Source organism: Phyllostomus hastatus, unplaced genomic scaffold (assembly GCF_019186645.2).
Source record: "Phyllostomus hastatus isolate PE091 unplaced genomic scaffold, TTU_PhHast_1.1 phas_contig_98, whole genome shotgun sequence".
Taxonomy (NCBI): Eukaryota; Metazoa; Chordata; class Mammalia; order Chiroptera; family Phyllostomidae; genus Phyllostomus; species Phyllostomus hastatus.
The window spans coordinates 9180285-9202466 of record NW_025333999.1 but is presented as its reverse complement, the minus strand read 5'-3'; the positions used below and the strand labels follow the sequence as shown (position 1 = coordinate 9202466).

Below are 22182 nucleotides of genomic sequence, written 5' to 3'. Positions count from 1 at the left end.
TCAATCCGGAGACTTGCGATAGGGGGCTCTTGTGTTGCGCCCCCCATACCTCCATCACCTTCAGCCTCAGGTGGAGGGCCCCAGGGAGCAGGTGTGGGTCCACAGTGTATCCCGTGAAAGCCCACTCTGCATGGTGGCGTGGCCTGGCCAGCCCTCCCACGGTCACTGGGGCCAGGCCGCTCCTGGCTCCTCATTTCTTGAATGCCGGCTTTTTGGCTCTGGGTGTGGCTTTGGCCTATGGAGAGAAGGGAGGGCTCCAGGTCCCTGATCCATCCCAGAGGCCACCCCCCACCCTGGGGACAGCCCCTTCTGTGGACCCACCTTCCTTGCAGGGCTCTTGTCTTTCAGGCTGGGTCTGGAGCAGGGGTGAGGGATGAGGCGTGGAGAGAGGGGGGGAGAGAAAAAGCGCTCAGCTCTCTCTCTGGGAAGCAGGGCCCTGGGCATTTTGGGGAGACGGGGGCTGGGCCCAGAGAGGGGAGGCTCAGAGTTCACCTCTGCACCTGTGGCCCATCTGCCACGGGCCACTCTGACTCTCGTGTGAGACACAAGATGGCTTTTCTCGGGCTTCCGCTTTCTTGCATTTGCCACCCGTGTTTCCTTTTCATTAGACAAGTGATGCCACTCACTTTGCACAAAACAGAGCAACTAGAGAACAGGGCAAATTCCTATGTCATTTCCCTCCCAATAATATTAACGTTTTGATGTATTTTCTCTCAGTATCTTTCTTTGTTTGTTTTCTTCTAACAGCATATAAAATAAAATGAGTAAGATTTAATATCCTGTTATTTTTAATTCCATGAAACCTTTCCAGGTTGCCATCTTTTTCATGTGCCTATGTGAGAACCACGGAGAACATGTGACCTAGTTTAATCTCCTGTTACACTGGTAGACATTTAGAATGCCTCCATTTGAGTAATGCAGTGACGGGTCTCTTAGTGCATATAATTCTCCCATAATTTGGATGAACCTCTTGGAAAGGAATTGCCACAAGTAGAGTTAGCTCAGGAGATAAGAAAAGTTTAATGCTTTTCAAAAAGGCTGTGCAGCCTACCATGGCAGCACACTGAGTGCCCTGTGTGCACACACATGCATGTGCCAGGCACACCATACTCTCTGCAAAACCTTTGCCCAAAGAGTTTGGTCAAGTTAAGAGATGGAAAGAGTTACCTCATCACTTCCTCTTCTTTCTCCACCTTCTTTTTCTGGGAACCAAACACAAGCATCCCCAGGGCAGTTAGGGCGAGGGCCTGAACAGCCCCACTGCACCCTGGCAGGGTTCCTGCCTCCTGCACGCTCAGCTCTGGGGGCCTGGCCCAGGGTGCTGAGGAGCCTCGGCAGGGTCCCCTCCCTCACCTTGGCAACGCTGGTCTGCCTCTGGGAAATCAGCCTCTTGCCTGGTTTGGCAGGAGTTTCCTCTAGGGACATATCCACATCGTCATCCTCATCCTCGTCATCCTCATCCTCATCTTCCTCCTCATCTTCCTCCTCCTCTTCCTCCTCCTCCTCTTCCTCCAAGATGTCATCTGCAATGCATGGCAGAGGGGCAGGGCCTCTGAGCACAGGGTCTCAGCCTGGCTCCCACCCCATCTGCCAGCTTGAGAGGTGCCCTGGGGGTCCCAGCACGGAGGTGAAAGTGTCCGCTTGTCCACCTGGCGAGCCCCTCCTGGCCTGCCTGACAAAGTAGAGGTGGGGCGTGGTGAGAGTTCAAGGCCGCCCCAGCGGGTGGAGGGTGGTTGAAGGAGGCAGGAAGGGTGAGCTGGGGTCTGGCTGGGTAGGGGGTGTGGCAGGGGAAGGAGGAGAAGGTGGGGAGGAACCGGAAACAGCAGCTCAGGACTTCAGGTCTTATCCTAAGGGAAGTGGCCCCTGCTAGAGTTTGGGGGCATGAGGGTACCCTGACGGGAGAGGCACACCTGGATGGAGAAGAGGGCCAGTTAAGGGGGTCGTGGAATAGTCAACAGCACAGTGACTCACTAGGGTCCCTGTGACGACCACAGCAGAGTCCTCCCCTTGAAGCTGACCCTGTCAGTGTGCACTAGCGCTGGGCGCTGTGCTCACTGCTTTTCCCGAACATCCCTGTTATTCCTCACAACTGCGCTTTGATCTGAAGCCAAGTACACCCCTACCCTCAGGCCACAGGGGCGGGGTGGGGCCTGCAGTGATGGACCCATGCCTGTGGCCTTCTAGTCCGGGCTACTGGCAATGGTGTTGCCTTTGGGGTTTTTCTCTAATCCTTTAAGAATCCCTCAAGGGTCAGAGTATTTATTCTGCCCGTGCATGGCCTGAGCTAGGCACTGCGCTCTCAGACCTTGCAGGGTCTGAGCCGTGACTCACCGTGACATTCCTGGCCGCTGAGGAACACGGGCCCAGAGCCAGCCCGCAGCTGAAAGGTGACTGGAGGAGAAAGCTCCAGGCCCATCATGACCTGCAGGGCAGGGGTGTGGGGGCAAGAGCAGAGCAGACGCGTGGGCCGGGCTCCTGCAGAAGCCCTCCCGTTTGCTCCCCACACCCCGACCACATACACGCTCCCCGCTCCCCAGGCCGCAGGGCGCTCTCCGCTGCCCTGCCCCGGGCCTTTCTGCCTGCTGAGGGGGCTGGGTGGGAGGACGTGCGAGTTTGATCATCTGGTTCTTGCTCAGATTGCAGACGGGCTTCCCTGAGGACGGCTGTTGGACAGAGAAATCTTACTGCTCCAGACTAAACCTTGCCTCTCCAATCCTCAGGTTGAAGCCCAGTCTCTGGTGTCTGGAGAGGGGGATTCTGGGCGGGGATTAGGGTTAGACGCAGTCAGGAGAGTCACCACGGGATTACTGTCCTCGAGAGGAAACCAGAGAGCCCGCCCCACGTGACCACACAGAGAAGGCATAGTTTACAAGCCGGGAAGAAGTCCCTGGCTGAGCCCTGCCCAAGGGGCACGCTGGCCTCAGGCAGACTACACTAGGGACCCAGCGAAAAGGCAGATGCAAACCTGTATGTACAGAGTGACTTTTGTCTTACGAGTAATGTGCAGATATGCTTATGAATAAAGATTGGAAATATATTAAAGTGCTAACCATAATTTTCTTTCAATAGCTAGTTTAGTATGTATTTTCTTTATATTTTTCTAGATATTCCAAAGTTTCTAGAGTAACAACGACGATACTCTTATTTATTGAGTTCCTACCACGTGCCAGGCCGCACACTGAGCGTTTTATCTGCTTTACCTCCTTTAACTCCTCACCTGTGAAGGAGGCACTGTTACTTTACAGAGGAGGACACTGGGGCTCGGAGTGGTTCCCTTAGAGCTTCTGGTTCAGACAGGGAGTGAATAAGCGGAAACAAAGTGCAGCCACAGACACCTAAGAGGCTGGATAAAATGTAAAGCAATGGCCCTGGCTGGGGTGGCTCAGTGGACTGAGTGCTGGCCTGCGAGGAGAGCAGTCCCAGGTCGGTTCCCAGTCAGGGCACATGCCCGGGTAGTGGGCCAGGTCCTAGAACCAGGAGAGGGCACTCAAGAGATAACCACACACTGATGTTTCTCTCCCTCTCTCCTTCCCTTCCCCTCTCTCTAAAAATAAATAAATAAAATCTTTAAAAAGCTGTAACGCAACATTTTTTGTGTGTGGCTGAATAGGAAGAGAGGAAGGAGGGTCCCCATGTGCTGAGGAAGCCTGTGCAAGCGCTGTTGCTGTAGCTGCTGAAGGGAAACGCACTTGAACTAACGTGCACGTAGGGACAGGAGACAGACCTTGGTTCAGGACAGCAGAGTTGTCCAGAGCCCACTGCACAGAAGCCAGGACCCTCCAAGGGCTGCGCCTCAGTGAGAGGCCCCAGGGTGAAGCACGAGGAGAGGCGGCTAAGAACCCCAAACTAACAACTGGAAACTACACACCACTAGAAAAGGGGAAGGGACTGAGAAGTACAGGTTGGCGGTTACAGGACAGTCACGGGGATGTAGAGCGCGGCACAGGGAACACGGTCAGCACTGTAATACTGTGCATGGGGCCTGCTGGGCACTTTGTAAAGTGTGTACTTGTCTAACCCCTATGCTGGACACCCAAAGTGAACACAAAATAACATTAAATGTCAACTATAATTGAAAAATAAAAATTTTTAAAAGGTGGTGGCTTGGCCATTTTGGAGAGTTACTCAGTTTTCCTGGGTCTCTCCCAGGTGCACAGGAGGTACACACATTATTGAACTTCTGTTTTCAAAGAACAAAGATAAAAAATAATGAAAGAAAAAGACACTGCACAGACAGGTAGCAAGGAAACGGGAGTGGGGCAGAAGTGCCCTGCGACCTGGCGCCTGTGTGGAGCCTGCGTGTGCTGGGTGGACACTGCCAGGCCAAGAAATCCGGATCCAGTCCCAGCTTGCGACATGCCTGGGGCAAATGGCAGACACACACCCCAAACCACTCTCCATTCTTTCCACACAGCATTCTTTTAGAGGAAACAAAACCCTGAAGACAATTCGCCACCTAAAATTAATCAATGTACAAGAAGGAAGCCTGCGGTCAGCAGAAGGCAACAAATGACTGCCTAAGGCAAAATCTAATGCAGGTTCGTTGCTCTATTTGCTCAGTCATTTGGAATGCAACGGCCACACAGCACATATGCTCACTCAGTGGCGTCTACCGCCTCTGACTAGTTCAGTGAAGTCCTCATGGTTTACACATGCGCATTCCAGTCCACTCATCTTGACTGCCAGGTTACATCGATGTCATGCAAACTGTTCTCATTATATTAACAATAGCTGGACTTTTCCTGGATGGACCTTGTATAAGCATTGAAATAAACTGAGTGATTCAAAAGCAGAGTAAGCCCAATGAAGCAAGAATCTGTCAACTGGAACACTGCTGTGAAGAAATCACCCAGAGTGCACCACAGGGAGGTAGGTTAACAAAACATGAAGGAGAAGCTGAGCCATGGAGGCCAGGACAAGAAGGCTCAACAGGCATCCCATCAGAGTAGGGGACTGCACAGAATGGGGTCAGTGTATGCAAAGTGAAACCCACCAAGGTTTTCCAGAAACGAGCCAAGCTACAGATTCTCATATCTAGGAGACCGAAATCCCAGACAGATAAAACATGATATTAATTCTGTACTTGAACATGCCAAGGTGAAATGGTAGATCATAAGAATAAAGAGATTATCTTATGATAAACCAAAGGAAAGACAGATGTCTAAAATAAAAAAGGCACAAGAATCAGACAGACTGAAGGTTTTAACATCGAAAGCCAGAACAGGCCCTGGCTGGCGTAGCTCAGTGGATTGAGCTCGGGCTGCGAACCAAAGTGTCGCAGGTTCGATTCCCAGTCAGGGTACATGCCTGGGTTGCAGGCCATGACCCCCAGCAACCGCACATTGATGTTTCTCTCTCTCTCTTTATCTCCCTCCCTTCCTCTCTAAAAATAAATAAATAAAATCTTTAAAAAAATAAAAAATAATAAAAAAAAGAAAGCTGAACAGAATAACATCTTCAAAGTTTTGAGGGTAACTACCTCTCCACCTAGAATTATACAGAAACAATCTATCATGAAGAAATGAAGGGAAAATAGAAGTATTTCCAGGCAAAGCCCAAGTAAGTTCACTACTCCCAGGCTGACTAGAGGGTGTTTCAAGAGGATGACAATGAGATTGAGAAGGAAGCAGCGGATGCAAGAAGCAGTGGTGAGCAGGCGAGTCAGTAAGCAAAGAGAAACTTTAAGCATTGCTGTAAAATGAGATAGTACTGGTGGTGACTAGTACTGAGTGGGTTTAAAACAACTTGAAGCTAAAACACTGCAGGAGAGCAACATGTAAATGAAGAAGAGGGTAATTAGAAAAGCTCCCTGGATGGTTTGGGAGGAATGAAAACATTCATTTTAGACTTTAATTATGCATGATTGTTAAAAAATTAGGGACCACCAATAAAAATTAGAATGAGGTACTATAGCTTCCAAACCAGTAGAAAAAAAAGAGGGTGGGGAGAAAGTGTAGTCCATCAAAGATGAAAAAGGAGAAACAACAAAAAAAATATATAAAAGAGTGAGGAAAGTAGGAATACAAAGGGCATGATACAAATAAAACCAAGCATATTAGCAAGCGAAATAAACACAAAAAGACTATGCAGGACAGATTAAAGCCAAGTCTAGCTACATGCTGCTTATAAGATACATATCTAAAACGTAAGGTCAGGAACACCGAAGTACAGAGATGGAGGTATCTGCCCAGATGTGGTAGGGACGTCCAGTTGCTTAGCCAATATAACAGCGCCCTGATATCATTCAAATATTGCACCCAGCCAAAGACTGCATCCCCTAGTCTGCTCTGCAGTTACCTATGACCACGTTACTAATTTCTGGACCAACAAGTAGTAAGCAGAATTTAGTGGGTAGTACTTGGGCAATGATGCCTTAAAAGGTGGACAGAGAACAGAAGAAAGCCCCTTTGGTCTTCCTTTGCTTCTTCTTGCCTACTCCCACAAATACAGAAGTGAGGGCTGGAGCTGTAACAGCCTTCCTGGACTGTGAGGTCATCTTGAGGCTGGAAGATCTGCACTAAGAATAGGAGAGAGAGAAGAGGAGACTGGCTTTTGGTGCCCAAGGAGCCATCTCACTAGCCCTAGACTGCCCATCTCTGGCCTCCTATGCAAAACAGAAATACCTCTCAGATTGGCTGAAGCCCCTGGGCAGGGTTCCCGAGGCTGCTGCCACACCTACCAAGAATGATGACAACGCTGGCTGTGCTGTGTGGTATGTGGTATGGACAACGGGGAACTCTATGGGTGTCGGGTGGGCAATGTTTGAGAGATCTCTGTACCTTCCTCTCAGTTTCATCACAGTCCTGAAGCTGCTCTAACATACAACATAATGTCCTTAACAAATGAACTACTTGTATTTGTTAGGGCGAGGTTTGGTGTCAGGTGATGGAAAACTCAGCAACAACAGCTGCCACAAGCTAGAAAGAAGCTTATTTCTTTGTCATACGAACTAAGCCCAGATGTAAGCAGCTGCCAGCACGCTGCCCCTCCATCTCCAGGGCCCAGGCTCTGTGTGTGGTGTGGCTTCCCATCCTCAAATGTATGGCTTCTGCCTTCTGGCCAGATGGCTGCTCAGAGTTTAGCCATCACCTCCACATTCCAGCTGGCAGGAAGGAGAAGGAAACAAGAAATGATCACATTGCAGATGGAAAAGAAACCACTTCTGCTCGCATTCCATTGTCCAGAGCTTCCTGGCCATGCCTGATGGAGAAGGAATCCAGTTTTTACTCACTGTGGCCTGGTGGCCAGCTAAAAGTCATGAATTCCGCTGCTAAAGAATAAAGGAATAATGGATATTGAGGGACAACTGAGAAACAAAGTAATGCCATATGATTTAGGCTTTAATTCAATAAGCATTTTAGGAATAAAGATGGCTCCACCTATTGACTGATAAAAGCTCAGTTGATAAGGATAATGACTCTGTAAATCATTTGCACCAACCACACAGGGCAAACATACAAAAAGCTGTGGCTGCAATAATCCAGACAGTGTGCTGCCACAAGGACAGCCACGGAGCAGTGGAGCAGAAGGCCTAGAAGCAGACCCACACAAATGTGTGTGACCGATTTCTGACAAAGGCACAGAATCAGTTAAGTGAAGGAAGGATAGCTTTTTCAACAAACGGTGTTGAGCGTCCATAGGCAACAAAATCAGCTTTGATCTACAGCTTATACAACAGTAAACTCAAAATGGATCACAGACTTAAATATAAAGCATCAAACTGTGAGGCTTCTGGATAGAAGAAATAGATCATCTTCATGGTCTCAGATGAGGCAAAATGGACCTCATCAAAATTTAAAAAACTTTTGTTCTGGAAAACTCCCATGAAGAGGATGAAAAGATAAGTTATAGATTGGGGAGAAAATATTTGCAAACCATATATTTGACAAAGGAGTAGTATCTAGGATATATAAAGAATTAGCAAAACTCAACAGTAACAAAACAAACAATCCAATTAAGAAATGGGCCAAAGCCATGACCAGACATTTTTCTGAATATACAGATAGCAAATAAACTCATGAAAAAATGTGCAACCTCATTAGCCATCAGGAAATGCAAATAAATAGCAGAATGGCTATAATAAGGAAAAGTGACAAGCTGAAACGTCAGTGAGAATGCAGAAAAACTCGACCACTCATGCATTGCAGGTGGAAATGTAAAATGGTATAGTCACTTTGGGAAAAAGTGTGGCGGTCTAAGGAAGTAAACACACAGCTACCAAAGTAAATAAACAAACTGCACGCCTGGGCATTTATTCCAGATAAATTAAAACTTACACTTACACAAAGACCTTTACACAAATGTCCCTAGCAGGTTATTCATAGTACTTCCAAACTGGAACCAACCCAGCTTTCCCACAGATGAATGGTTGAGCTGTAGTATACCTATACCAGGGAATACTTCTCAGCAATACAAAGAATACACACAACTCAGATGAATTTCCAGGGAATTATGCCGAGTGAAAAGAAGCTAGTTCCAAAGAGGTTACATATGTATGAGCTTATTTCTACAGCCAAATTTTAGAAAATGGAGACAGACTGGTAGTTGCCCGGGGATCAGGGCGGGGAGAGAGCAGGAGGGAGGCGGGTGGAGGTGCACGAGATCCCTGTGGTGTCGAGCTGCTCGGTACCTCGCCGTGGTGGAGGACATATGAACTGAGGTGGTAAAATTGTGTGGAACCAGAGCCCTAGATTGTATCGGTGTCAGTATTCTGGATTCCATATAATATTATAGTTTTGCAAAATGTTACCATTGAGGACAAGTGGGCAAAATGTACAGGGGTCTCTCTGTTTTATTTCTTACAGCTGAAAGTGAATCTACAATTATCTATGAAAATTCAATTAGCCCTGGCTGGTGTGGCTCAGTGGATTGAGTGCCGGCCTGTGAACCAAAGGTCGCTGGTTTGATTCTCAGGCAGGGCACATGCCTGGGTTGCAGGCCAAGTCTGCGAGAGGTAACTGACTGATGTTTCTCTTCCTCTCTTTCACCTCCCTCCCCCTCTCTCTAAAAAGAAATAAAAATCTTTTAAAAATTCAATTAAAAACATATATAAAGTAAACAGTAAAATTATAAGAATCCACTAAAAATCCACAATCATAATAGGTAATTTCAACACATTTCTTTTGGTAATTGATAGATAAGGAGACGGAAATATATAGATCTGAACACAATTAATAGGCTTGATTCAATGGATGAGATGCACCTAGAATTCTGTAATGCTGCCATGCAGCAGGCTACAATTCAAGTTTCAAAGAACTGATATATATAAAGACCATACTTTTGGTTGCAGTTCCATTGAGAAAAAGAGTGACAACTCAACCCACCCATACATTTGAAAATTTAAAAATTCTAGCCCTGGCTGGCGTAGCTCAGTGGATTGAGCATGGGCTGTGAACCAAAGTGTCCCAGGTTCAATTCCCAGCCAGGGTACATGCCTGGGTTGCAGGCCATAACCCCCAGCAACCACACATTGATGTTTCTCTCTCTCTCTCTCTCTCTCTCTCTCTCCCCCCACTTCCCTCTCTAAAAATAAATAAATAAAATCTTTAAAAAAAAAAGAAAATTTAAAAATTCTAAGTAACTCATGCATCATGTAAGTCATAATGACATTAGAAAATAGTTAAACTGAAATAAAATGAAAATACTATGAAACAAATTGAGAGCCACAGCTAAAAAAAAATCTTCAGAGGGAAATTTATGGTATTCAAAGTAAATAAATAAAATTTACTTGGAAAAATAAGCTAGAACATGAATGGCCTAAATAACTCAGGAAGTTAAAAAAAAAGCAACAAAGAAAGCAGAAAATATCAGATAACAAGAGAAATTAATAAAATAAAAAATAAGGCAGTAATAGAAATACCAATGAAACCAAAAGCTGGTTCTTTGGGGAAAACAAACAAACAAACAAACAAACAAACCCAACTAGACTAATCTGCAGTGATTGAAATTAACAGGGTGGGGGTAGGAAAGGTAATAAACAATACTGGGAACTTAAAAGTAGCAGACACAGTAGTGATGAAAACAATTATCACCAAATAGTATATAAGTAATATTATGAAAAAAAATAATGAAATAACTCAGAGGAGACCTTTGGTTCCAGCCCAGTAAATAACAGGGGATGAATTTATCTTTCCACTTGAAATAACAAAAAAGAGAAAAACAAATATAATATAGGAAAAATGGCATTAGACATCAGTCAAGGAAGAACACTCAGCCCAGAGAGCTGGGACACAAATGAGATGAGCCCTATGACTGTCCAAACGTCCTTCCTGGACAGTGTAGGGGGTGGGGGAGACACAGGCAGAGCCCAGAGAGCTCCCTGAAGTGAGAAAATGAACCTGAGAACCTGGGGAAGCCAAGACACCTGGAGCTCATAGAGAATACAGGAGAGGAGAGAGCTGCTAAGCAGAGCTCCAGAGATTTGGAGAAAGTCCCCTTTGGGTATTCAGTCTGGGAGCGGTCAGCACACGCATGTGAGGAAACTGTGTGGGGCTGGGGAAGAGCTCCCACAGGGTCAGAGATAGTGCCTGTTCCAGCTGCTGGAGTGGAAAATCTCCCAACTTACGGACCACCTGCTGGAGGGCTGTGCAAGGTCTTGCCACAGCAGCGGGTATGTGGGGGGATGAACTCAGTTTTAGTGCCCCCAAACTGAGCTTAAAAACAAGGCCCAACAGGATCAAATGGTATTTAAGTAACTTGAGTACATCCCAGAATACAACTATAAAAATGTCCAGAATTCAACAAGGTAAAATTCATGTCTAGCATCAAATTAAAAATTACCAGACATGCAAAGAAACAGGAAGCCACAACTCATAATGAAGAAAAAAATTCAATCAAAACTGATACAAATGATACAATTAGTAGACAAGAATATTAAAATAATTATTATGACTATAGTCCATATGTTCAAGAAACTAGAGGTAAACAAATTAGCCACGGGGATGTAAAGTACAGCCCAGGGAATGCAGTCAATAATATTGTAATAACTATGCATGGGGCCAGGTAGGTGCTGGAGATATAGGAGGGATCACTTTGTAAAGTGATTATCTAACCAGTATACTGTACACCTGAAACTAATACAAAATAATATTGAATGTCAACAGTAATTGAAAAATAAAATTAAATAAAAGAAACTATTCCCTGGCTGTGGTGGCTCAGTGGATTGAGTGTCAGCCTGCAAACCAAGAGGTCACAGGTTTGATTCCCAGTAGGGCACATGCCTGGGTTGCATGCTAGGTCCCCAGTTGGGGGCGTGCAAGAGACAACTGATTGATGTTTCTCTTGCATATCCATGTTTCTTTCCCTCTCTTTCTCTCTCCCTTCTCCTCTCTCTAAAAGTAAATAAAAATTTTTGAAAAAAAAATTTTTCCTTAAAAAAAAAAAAAGAAGAGAAACTAGATAGAGGTAAGACTGAAAATTTTGAGACAAGAAAGAGTCAAAATTTCTAGAGATGAAAACTACAATATCTGAGATGAAAATATACTGACAAGATTAACAGAAAATGAGATACCAAAAAAGAAAACAGTAATAATACTGAATAAAGATTATCCAAAATGAAATACCTGGAGGAAAAATATTTTTAGAAAGTGGACAGAACATCAACAAACTTTGGGACAACTTTAAGTAGCCAAGTACATATGGGATTGAATTCTCGGGTCGAGATGAGAAAGGTGGAGCAGAAAAAATAGTTGAATTAATGGCCAAAAATTTTCCAAATTTGGTGAAAGCAATAAGCCCATGTACCTAAGAAGTTCAATAAACGCTTTGAATATTTCATAATGAAATTGCTCAAAACCAGCAATAAGGAGAAATATCTTAAGAGCAGCCAGAGGAAGAAAGACATTATACACAGAGGAGTGAAGACAAAGATGCTAGTAGATTTCTCCAAATTGTACACGCTCTGTTTGGAGAAATCTAGCAATGTTTTCAAGTGTGGAAAGAAAAAAGCTCAACCTGGAGTTTTCTACCCAGTGAAATACCTTTCAAAACGAAAGTGAAATAAGGGCTTTCCAGACATACAAAAGCTGAAAGAATTCATCACAAGCAGACCTACATTACTAGAAATGTTTAAGTCCTTCCAGCAGAAGGAAAATGATACCAAGTGGAAACTTGAATCTACACAAAGGCATGAAGAATACCAGAAATGATAGATATAAAATGCTTCACTCTAATTCCTAATCTCTTTAAAACAGAGACTGTTTAAAGCACAGACAAAAACAGTATAGTATGGGATGCATAGCATATGTAGAAGCAAAAGTTATTACCACAATGGTACAAAGGAGGGGAAGTGAGACAGAAGTATTCATAGTGAGATACTCATAGATGAAGTGGTGTAATAGTATTCGAATGTGGACTGCTGTAAGTTTAAGATACATACAGAATGTCTAGAGTAACCACTAAAAATTAGCAAAAAGGTGAGGTACAAATCAATGGTAGAAATGAGAATGTAATGACAAAAAACAGTTATTCTAAAAGAAGATCAGAAAAGAGGGAAAAATGGAGCACAGATGGGACCAATAGGAACACAAATAGCAAGACGATCCATTTAAACCCAGCCTTGTTGGTAATTCAGTAAATGTTAATGGTTACTCTAAGAGGCAGAGATTATGAGTTTTGATAAAAGAGCAAGACCCAGTTATATAGTATCTAGAAGAAATCTACTTTATATATAAAGGTACAGAGATTAAAAGTAAAATAACAAAATTGGAAAACCAGGAACAAATGCCACATGAATACTAATAAAAAGAGGGCTGTATTGACCATATTCATCAGGCTAAGTGGACTTCAGAATACCCACCAGGGATAAAGAGGGACAATTCATCACGACAAAGGGACCAACTACCCAACAGGATACAGCAGTCTTCGAAGTGTGTGTGCCTAACAGGAGCTTCACAATACAGGAAGAAAAAACTGACAGCTGAAAGGAGAAACAGACAAAACACAATTATTGTTGAAGACTTCAGCATTCCTCTCTCAGTAATTAATAGATCAAATAGACAGATAATGAGTAAGAACATAGAAGACTCCAACAAAACTACCAACCAACTTGATGTAATTGAAATTTATAGAGCAACACACCCAGCAAAAGGAGAACACACCTTCAAGTGCAAATGAAATATTCACTAAAGTAGAACACATTATGACTCACAAAACAAGTCACAACACGATTTTAATTGAGCGCAGGCTCAATTAAAGAATCTTAGAAAATCCCCATTACTTGAAAACATTTTTTTAAAGATTTTATTTATTTATTTTTAGAGGGAGGGCAAGGGAGGGAAAAAGATAAAGAAAAAACCATTGATGTGAGAGAGAAACACTGATGGGTTGCTTCTCTCCCTAACGAGGGACCGAACCCACAACCTAGGCATGAGCCCTGACGGGGAATTGAATCTGCAACCTTTGGCTTTGCAGACTGATGCCCAACTGACTGGTCAGGGCTAAAGCTGTATTAAAAAAAGAGATTTATTTATTTTTACACAGAGGGGAGGGAGGGAAAAAGAGAGGGAGAGAAGCATCAATATTTGGCTGCCTCTCACACACCCCCTACTGGGAACCTGGCCTGCAACCCAGGCATGTGCCCCGACCTGACAGCCCCGTGGTTCACAAGCCAGTGCTCAATTCACTGAGCCACACCAGCCAGGGCTAAAACTGTATTTTTTTAAGAAGATGGAAACATATGTATTTAGCACTTTTTTTTCCAACTACAGTTTATATTCAATATTATTTTGTATTAGTTTCAGGTATACAGCATAGTGGTTAGACAATCATATACTTTATAACTCCCCCATGGCCAGTGTGGCTCAGTTGGTTGGACCGTTGACCCACAACCAAAAGGTTGTGGGTTCAATTCCCCATCAGGGCACATACCTAGGTTGTGGGTTCAGTTCCTGTTCTGGGCGTGTACAACCCCCAGTTCGGTCCCCGTTCTGGGTGTGTACAGGAGGCAACCAATCAATGCTTCTCTCTCGCACTGATGTTTTGCTCCCCACTTTCCCCTCTCTCTAAAAAGCAGTGAGAAAATGTCCTTGGGTGGATAAAATATAATTAAAAACTATAGCTCAATAAGTAAAAATTATTATTTTTTTAATTTTTATGTATTTATTTTTAGAGAGGGAAGAGAGGGAGAAAGAGAGAGAGAGAGAGAAACATCAATGTGCGGCCGCTGGGAGCTGTGGCCCGCAACCCAGGTATGTGGCCTGACTGGGAATCGAACCTGCGACACTTTGGTTCGCAGCCCGCGCAAAATTAATTTAAAATGGGTAAAATAATTGAAACAGGCATTTTTGCAAAAGGAGATATACAAATGACCCCCCCCCCAAAAATACCCCAAACAAAAAAAATGGCCTGCATTATTGGTCATAAAGGAAATGTAAATTTAAAGAAATCACAGCCTTGGCTGGCGTAGCTCAGTGGATTGAGCTCGGGCTGCGAACCAAAGTGTTGCAAGTTTGATTCCCAGTCAGGGTACATGCCTGGGTTGCAGGCCATGACCCCCAGCAACTGCATATTGATGTTTCTCTCTCTCTATCTCCCTCCCTTCCTTCTCTAAAAAGAAATAAATAAAATCTTAAAAAAAAAAGAAATCACAATGAGATACCACTATATAGGCACTGGAGTGACTAAAATTAAGATTGACAATGCAAAGCAATGGTGAGGATGTGGAGCAACTATAATTCTCATGCATTGCTGATAGGAAAGCAATTTGGAAAATAGTTTGGCAGTTTTGTACAAAGTTTAACATACATTTGCTATATGATACAGCAATTCCACCCTAGGTATTTTTACTCAGGAGGAATGAAAAATATGCCCATACAAATGCTTAGACTATTTATTGAGTTCTGGCTAAGATGGAGGCGTAGAAACCCTTTGTTTCTTGGCACAACCAAAAGGAGGATAACAACCAATCTAAAAACAATAAATAACCGGAAGTGCCAGAAAATCAAACTGCATGGAACTCCAGCAACCAAGGAATTAAAGAAACAGCCAACCAGACCATCCAGACCAATAGCACCACAATGCAGCAAAGAGGGCTGCCCTGCCCTGGAGAATACATTAGGTCCAGACCCCTAACAATGTAACAGGTGAGCCGAGACAAAGAAATATGGCCAAAATGAAAGAACAGAGCAAAACCCCAGTAAAAGAACTCAGTGATGAGAGATAGCCAACCTATCTGATGCAGAGTTCAAAACACTGGTGATCAGGATGCTCACAGAACTGACTGAGCTTGGTCACAAAATGAAGGAACAAATGAAGGATACCTGAAGTGAAATAAAGCAAAGTATTCAGGGAATCAACAGTGACAGGAAGGAAGCTAGGGCTCATATCAATGATTTGGAACAAAAGGAAGAAGTAAACATCCAACTGGAACAGAATGAAGAAACAAGAATTCAAAAAAAAAAAAAATGAAGAGAGGCTTAGGATCCTCTGGGATAACTTTAAACGTTTCCAATATCTGAATTATAGTGGTGCCAGAAGGTGAAGAACAAGAACAAGAAATGGAAAACTTATTTGAACATTTGTTTCCTTCATTTTCCAATGAAGGAAAACTTCCTGAATCTGGCAAAGGAAATAGACTTCCAGGAAGTCCAGGAAGCCCAGAGAATCCCAAAGAAGTTGGACCCAAAGAGGAACACGCCAAGGCACATTATCATTAAGTTATTCAAGATTAAAGATAAAGAGAGAATATTAAAATCAACAAGAGGAAAGGAGACAGTTACCTACAAAGGAGTTCCCATAAAGCTATCAGCTGATTTATCAAAAGAAATCTTATAGGCAAGAAGGGGCTGGAAAGAAGTATTCAAAGTCATGAAAGGCAAGGACCTACATCCAAGATTACTCTATCCAGCAAAACTGTCATTTACAACGGAAGGGCAGATAAAGTGCTTCCCAGGTAAGTTCAAGTTCAAGGAGTTCATCATCACCAAGCCCTTATTATATGAAATGTTAAAGGGACTTATCTAAGAAGTTGAAGAAGATAAAAAACTATGAATAGTAAAATGACAACAAACTTACAACTATCAACAAATGAACCTAAAAAAACCCCCAACAATGCAAACAACTAGAACAGGAACAGGATCAGAGAAATGGACATCACACAGAGGGAGTTCAGTGGGGAGGGGGAAGGGAGGAATGCGGGGGAAAAGGTACAGGAAAGAAGCAGCATAATGGGTAGGCATAAAATAGATGGGGAGAGGTTAAGAATGGTATAGGAAACAGAGAAGTCAAAGAACTTGTATATATAACCCATGGACATGAACTAAGGGGGGCGGAAATGCTGGAGGGTTGGGGGGTGCAGGATGGAGTGGGGATAAAGGGAGAAAAACTGGGAAAACTGTAATAGCATAATCAATAAAATGTACTTAAAATACTTACACTTAAATGTTCATAGCTGCTTTATTCATAGTAGTATAAAACTGGAAACTATCCAAATGTACATTAATAAGTGAATGAGTGAACAATCTTTATATAAGTATATATTCACAGAACGGATATTGCTCATGTATAAGAGCACATTATTATCTTGCCAATAACATGGATAAATCTTGAAAGCATTATGCTAAGTGGAAAAAGCTGAGCACAAGAGACTATGCGTTGCATGCTTCTGTTTGAATGAATTCTAGAGAAGGTAAGACTATAGTGACAGGAAGTAGGCCAGTGGTGCCGAGGCTGTGAGGTGGCAGGGGAGGACAGCAAAGAGGCTTCACTGCGGTGGTGGTTACACAATTACATACACTTGTCAAATGTAGCAAGTTGTACATTGAACATTGGTGAGTCTTGTTCTAAATCACATCTCAATAGAGCTGGTAAAAACCCAAATAGGAACATCTGAGTAGATCAAAAACTATTAAATAAATCACAATAACTTGAAACTGAACCAGTCCCACATAATCCGTCTGCTTATTGACTCACTCCTTCATTGCATATTGAGGTCCTGCAGTTTACCAACACTGCTCTGCAGGCAGTGTGGAGAATGCAGCGAGCGAAACAGGCCAGGTCCTAGTCCTCACTCTCTTGGAGCTTATATTCTGGTTAGGGAGAAAGAGTGCACCAATGACATGCCGGTGGATGGGTTCTACGCAGGCAGGGAAAAGTGATTACGGGTTGGGGAGCTGGAGGGGACCCTGTGGGTGGCCAGGGAAGACCTCTTCAATGAGATGACATTTGAACAAAGACCAGATAGAAGTGGGCGACAAGTGTGTCCCTGACATGGGGAACAATAAATGCAAGGGCTCCGAAGATGGGTATGTTGGGAGTTGTCAAGGTAGAGTCAGGGAAGCCAGTGGGGTTGCGGAAGGGTCAGGGAGGGGAGAGCAGCATGGGTGGAGGTTGGAGAGGGTGCTCAGGGCGGGAAATGGGAAGCCATTGACCTAACCAGAGGAGCAACACAGCCTGACATTTGTTTAACAGAGCCTTTCTGTCAGCTGTGCACAGAGTAGACTAGAGATTGGGAAACTTTTTCTGTAAAGACCAGATGGTAACTATTTTAGGTCTGTAAATCATATGGTCTCTGTGGAGAATACTCAACTCTGCTATTACTGAGTGAAAACAGCCATGGATGATATGTAAATGAAAGAGTGCGGCTGTGTTTCAATAAAATTTTATTGACAAAAAAAGGCAGCGGGCTGGATTAACTCTGTAGTTTGTCAACCCCTGGACTAGACTGTAGGGGACCAAGGGTTAGGGCAGGTAGACCGGTCAGGAGGCCCTGCGCTAAAACTGGGCAAGAAGCAACGGTCATCTGGGTCAGGGTGCAGCACGGAGGTGTTGAGCTGAGGTCAGATTGGGATTTGCTGGCTGTTGCAGAAGGAGGTTTCATCCTGATTGAACAACTATTTACTAGGAGGGGATCAGGTTGGGGTAAGGAAGGAGATTATAGATAAAAATCAAGAATTTGAATTTAGATTTGTGAAGTCTGAGATATCTCTTAAATATGTTCTGCTGAATAGAAGAGCTGGAGCACAGGAGACAGGTTGGGTTCATAGAACTAAATTGCAGAATATTCATTTTGTATAGATGGTCTCTAACACCATGGAACAAACCCTAGCTAGTGTGGCTTAGTGAACTAAGTGCCAGCCTGTGAACCACAGGGTCACCAGCTTAATTCCCAGTCAGGGCACATGCCTGGGTTGTGGGCCAGGCCCCCAATAGTGGGGACATGAGAGGCAACCACACATGGATGTGTATCTCCCTCTCTATCTCTCTCCTCCCCCTCTCTAAAAATAAATAAAATCTTTAAAAAAAAATCCAATTGCCTTTAAAAAAATAAAACTACGGGAATGAATGAGCTTCCAGGGAGATCTCAGAGAGAAAAAATAGGTTTGAGGGCCCTTTTACAAGGTCAGTCTCCCAGATTTTCAAGGGCAGACAGTCCTAGTCTCATATTCGCAGTTCCACCACGGAGGAGAGAGCACTCCGGCCCTCAGTTCACACGGCTGGTGTGCCTTGGTGCCCAGATAAGGAATTTACAGGGCAACCTCACTAATGAGTATATAAAAATTTAAAAAGTCTTAATATATTAGTAGAACAAATTTAGAAGTTTATAATATGATCAAGTAGTGTTTATCTCAGGAATGCAAAGTTGGCTGAATATTATTCAATTACTATAACTTACCACTTAATATGTTAAAGAAGAAAAGAGCCCAAGATCATGTGAATAGAAAAGCATTTGATAGCCATTTATGTTCAAAAAGAGGAAACCCCGATTGTAAGAGCAGAGTAGGACTGGATGGGGACTTCCAAAGCTGACAGACGGTGTCTGCCAACCCTGTCACGCTTGGTGGGGGAACATTAGAGGCGCTCCTGTGAGAAGTCAGGACTGAAATGACGGCACTTATCACTGCCGTTCTACCTGATGTTATGCTGCGGCCCTAGGCAGGGAGGGTAGGATTTTAAAAAAGACACACAAACCGCCATTATTCACAATGATGACTTCATAGAAACCTCAAGAGGTAAATTATTAGAAATAAGAGAATTTCTGGACACGCAATCAGTATGCAAGCCATCAACAGTGTCCTGCCACCACCAGTAAACAGTTAGAAATGTGGTTTTGCCCTGGCTGGTGTGGCTCAGTGGATTGAGTGACGGCCTACAAACCAAAAGTCACCGGGTTGATTCCCACTCAGGGCACAAGCCTGGGTTGCAGGCTAGGTCCCCATCTGGGAGTGTGCAAGAGGCAAGAAATCGATTTATCCCTCACACATTGATGTTTCTCTCCCTCTCTTTCTCCCTCCCTTCCCCACTGTCTAAAAATAAATAAAGTATATTTTTTAAAAATGTGATTTAGAAGAGAAATTACCTAACTTACTCAAGCTCTCAAACCTAGTAAAGGGCAGGCTGATTTGGAAGCAGGGCTGAGTTGGGGCCTTTAGTCAGGGGCTACATCACCTCCCTGCATGGCTGTCCCAAGCAAGATGGCCACCCTGTGCCCACCCAAGGGCTAAGCCGCAGAGCTCTGGGCCTGCAGGGAAAGGCTCACCGTGGGCAGGACTGAGGCTTGCAGTGAGGCGATGGTGATGGGCTTTGGCCTCTTGTCCTCCTGGCTTGCTGGGGCCAGGATCTCCACGAGGTTCATCTCCTCCTTGGCTTTCTCCCCCAAGCAAATCTGAGAGGGTTGACAACGGCAGGGCACCCCATCACCCCAGGGCCAGAGACTCTCCGACCCCTTCCTCTGTAGCTGGCTCAGTCCTTGCTCCGGGCCTTGGGGGACACCCACCGTGCTCAGCAGCACCTTACAGTCCTGCTTCCCCTCCTTCTGCGGTTTGAAGGTCCAGGTCCGCTTCTCCTGGTTTAGCTCACAGCCTAGGGGGAGGGGCAGGTGGGTTCAGGGAAGGCTCCCCTTCCTCCAGGTAGTCCTTACCCCAGGTAGTCCTTACCCCCGGGACGCGCCACTATGGTCTCGGTGCTCACTCACCCCAAAGCATGGCTGTCGCTGCCCTGTCGGCGGTGCTGGTGACCCGGCTGCGATGCATGGCGCGGTGGGAGCGGGGGTGCGCTGCGGAGGGGCTCGGTGAGGCCAGGCCGCCCGGAGCTCGGCTAGAATCCGGGCAGAGGCCTCGGGGAGGGTTAGGCGCGGCCGCCCACTGCCCGTCCCGCACCCTGCCCGTCCCGCACCCAGGGAGGCGCGCTCCGTGCTCTCCAGGTCCCCCTTACCCTGGGCCCGGCTGCCCTTACCGTGGCTGCTCGGCGGGTGCAGGTCACGCTCTGAGCCCTTCCTCGGAGCACTCCCTCTGGGTTCTCAAGGCAGCCTCATCCCGTCTCCCGGGCCGCCCTCCGCAGCTGTTAAGAGGCCTACGAAGGGCACGGATGGTGTCTCATCAGCCCTAAAGGAGAGGCTCTTCTCTCCCGCCCTTCTGCCATCACGTCCTCCTGTGGGTCTCGGAAGCACCTGGAGCGCCTGTTGCACCTGGAGCATCTGGAAGCACCGCGAGCACGCCCTACGGGTCCCCCGCCAGTTTCCCATTGAGCAGGCCTGGCTGCGGCCAAGCGCATTTGCATTTCTAACGGTTCCCAGGTGAGGTGGATGATGCGGGGCCGGGAGCACACCGGGACTTAACCGGGATCTACCGCAGCGAGCTGTCCAGCTTGGAGTGGCTTTGCGCCCAGGAGGAAGCCGTAATATTCGCACTTCTTTGTGCCCATCGCCTTTCTTCCTGTCTTCTCCCTCCCCCTGAATGTGCGCCCCAGGACTGTGGTCCCCTGACGGCAGAGCCCTGTTTCCAGAAGGAGGCTTTGTCCCACGGCCAGCAAGGGGTGGGCACGAGGAAGGTGACCGGGGAGGCGGCTCCACCAGCTGGTGCGGAGTCGACAGTGAGGTGACTTGACCAGGGCCAGTCGCGTACCAAACAGCGGTGCAGAGTCAGAGACGGCCAGGCACCTCTGTCCCCCGCACCCGCCTCCTTCATTCCTGTCCCAGAAACTTCTCACCTACATTGAGTTTCACTGATTCTCAACACAGGTGTGAAGGTACTCAACGGGGAAACGATAGTCTTCTCCGCCATGGGTGCTGGACGGTGTGACTGGATAGGTCCCTCTGAAACCCTGACTGGATCTGGTGCTAAGCAGGAATCAGCTTTTTTTTTTACATGTCAACTTTGTTGCAAAATAATTTATATGAAAAAGTGAACTCATTTGAAGTGTATCATTGGACGGATTCTGACAAACATGCACACCTGTGTAGTCATGGCCACAGTCATTTCCATCACTTCCCCAAGTTCTCTTGTTTCCTTTAAAGCCAGTCTCCTCCCTTTATTGATGCCCAGCTGGCATTAGGCAAACGCCAGCGCCCTGACACTGCAGATTAGCTCCCACTATTCGAGAACTTCACACTACAAGTAGAACCATAGGGTCTTTTTGTCTGCCCTCTTTTGCTGAATAAAATGTGTTTGAGATTTGTTTATCCCTATTGTTGCTTGTATCAGGTTTTTTTCCCTGTTTATTGTGGAGTAGTATTCCACAATTTGTATATCCAGTCACCTGCTGGTCAGCTGTCAACTTGGCTAGGTTATTGTACCCAATTACTCAACCAAATGCTAATGTAGGTGTGTCTGTAAAGGTATTCTGTAGACGTGCTTAACACCACAATGGGTTGCCTTTATGCAAATATTGGGCCTGATTCAATCAGTTCAAAGGCCATAAGAGCAGAACTAAGATTTCCATGAAGTTCTGTGGACTGCAGCTTCAGCTCTTGCTAGAGAGCTTTCTGAGGACCCACCCTATGGATTTCAGACCTGCCTAACTAGCCCTAATTGGTTCATTGCATAAACCAGTTCCTTGTAATACATGCCTGATTGATGCACCTGTTCATGGACATTTGCGTAATCCAGATTTAGACTGTTCTAGTTTAAAAAGCTATGAACATTTGAAAGCAAGTCTTGGCATGGACTATGTTTTAGTTTTTCTTGGATAAATACCTAGGAGTGGAATTGCTGGATCATTTCATAAGCACACACTGAACTTTATGTGAAAATATGAAACTACTTTACCGTACATTCTGCATTTCTACCAGCAATGTATCAGAATTCCAGTTGCTCTGCATCTTCAACACTTGGAATTGTCAGTCTTCCTAATTTTATTTATTCATTTTAAAAGATTTTATTTATTTAGCCCTGGCTGGTGTAGCTCAGTGGACTGAGCATGGGCTGTGAACCAAAGCATCGCAGGTTCGATTCCCAGTCAGGGCACATG

The 22182-nt window shown here is 45.2% G+C and overlaps 1 protein-coding gene across 1 annotated transcript; it reads right to left on the bottom strand.

The window, feature by feature from the left end:
- On the bottom strand, nucleotides 1-19967 carry NPM2 (nucleophosmin/nucleoplasmin 2). Its single transcript, XM_045853524.1, has 9 exons — nucleotides 19910-19967; nucleotides 19712-19797; nucleotides 19475-19600; nucleotides 2332-2422; nucleotides 1758-1763; nucleotides 1354-1523; nucleotides 1168-1202; nucleotides 322-355; nucleotides 1-235 (listed from the first exon to the last, which is right to left on the bottom strand). The coding sequence occupies exons 1-9, from the start codon at nucleotides 19965-19967 to the stop codon at nucleotides 191-193; spliced, it is 651 nt and encodes a 216-aa protein (XP_045709480.1). The 3' UTR covers nucleotides 1-190.
- Between the last annotated feature and the right edge of the window lie 2215 nt (nucleotides 19968-22182).

Bases quoted from the DNA above. Each gene is read 5' to 3' on its own strand.
- NPM2 (XM_045853524.1), bottom strand. From the start codon at position 19,967: ATGCATCGCAGCCGGGTCACCAGCACCGCCGACAGGGCAGCGACAGCC. The intron at 1,203-1,353 runs GTGAGGGAGGGG...TTTGGTTCCCAG, and splicing joins GGCAGACCAGCGTTGCCAAG to AAAAAGAAGGTGGAGAAAGA. The intron at 356-1,167 runs GTAACTCTTTCC...CCCCTGCTCCAG, and splicing joins AAAGAAGAGGAAGTGATGAG to ACCCAGCCTGAAAGACAAGA.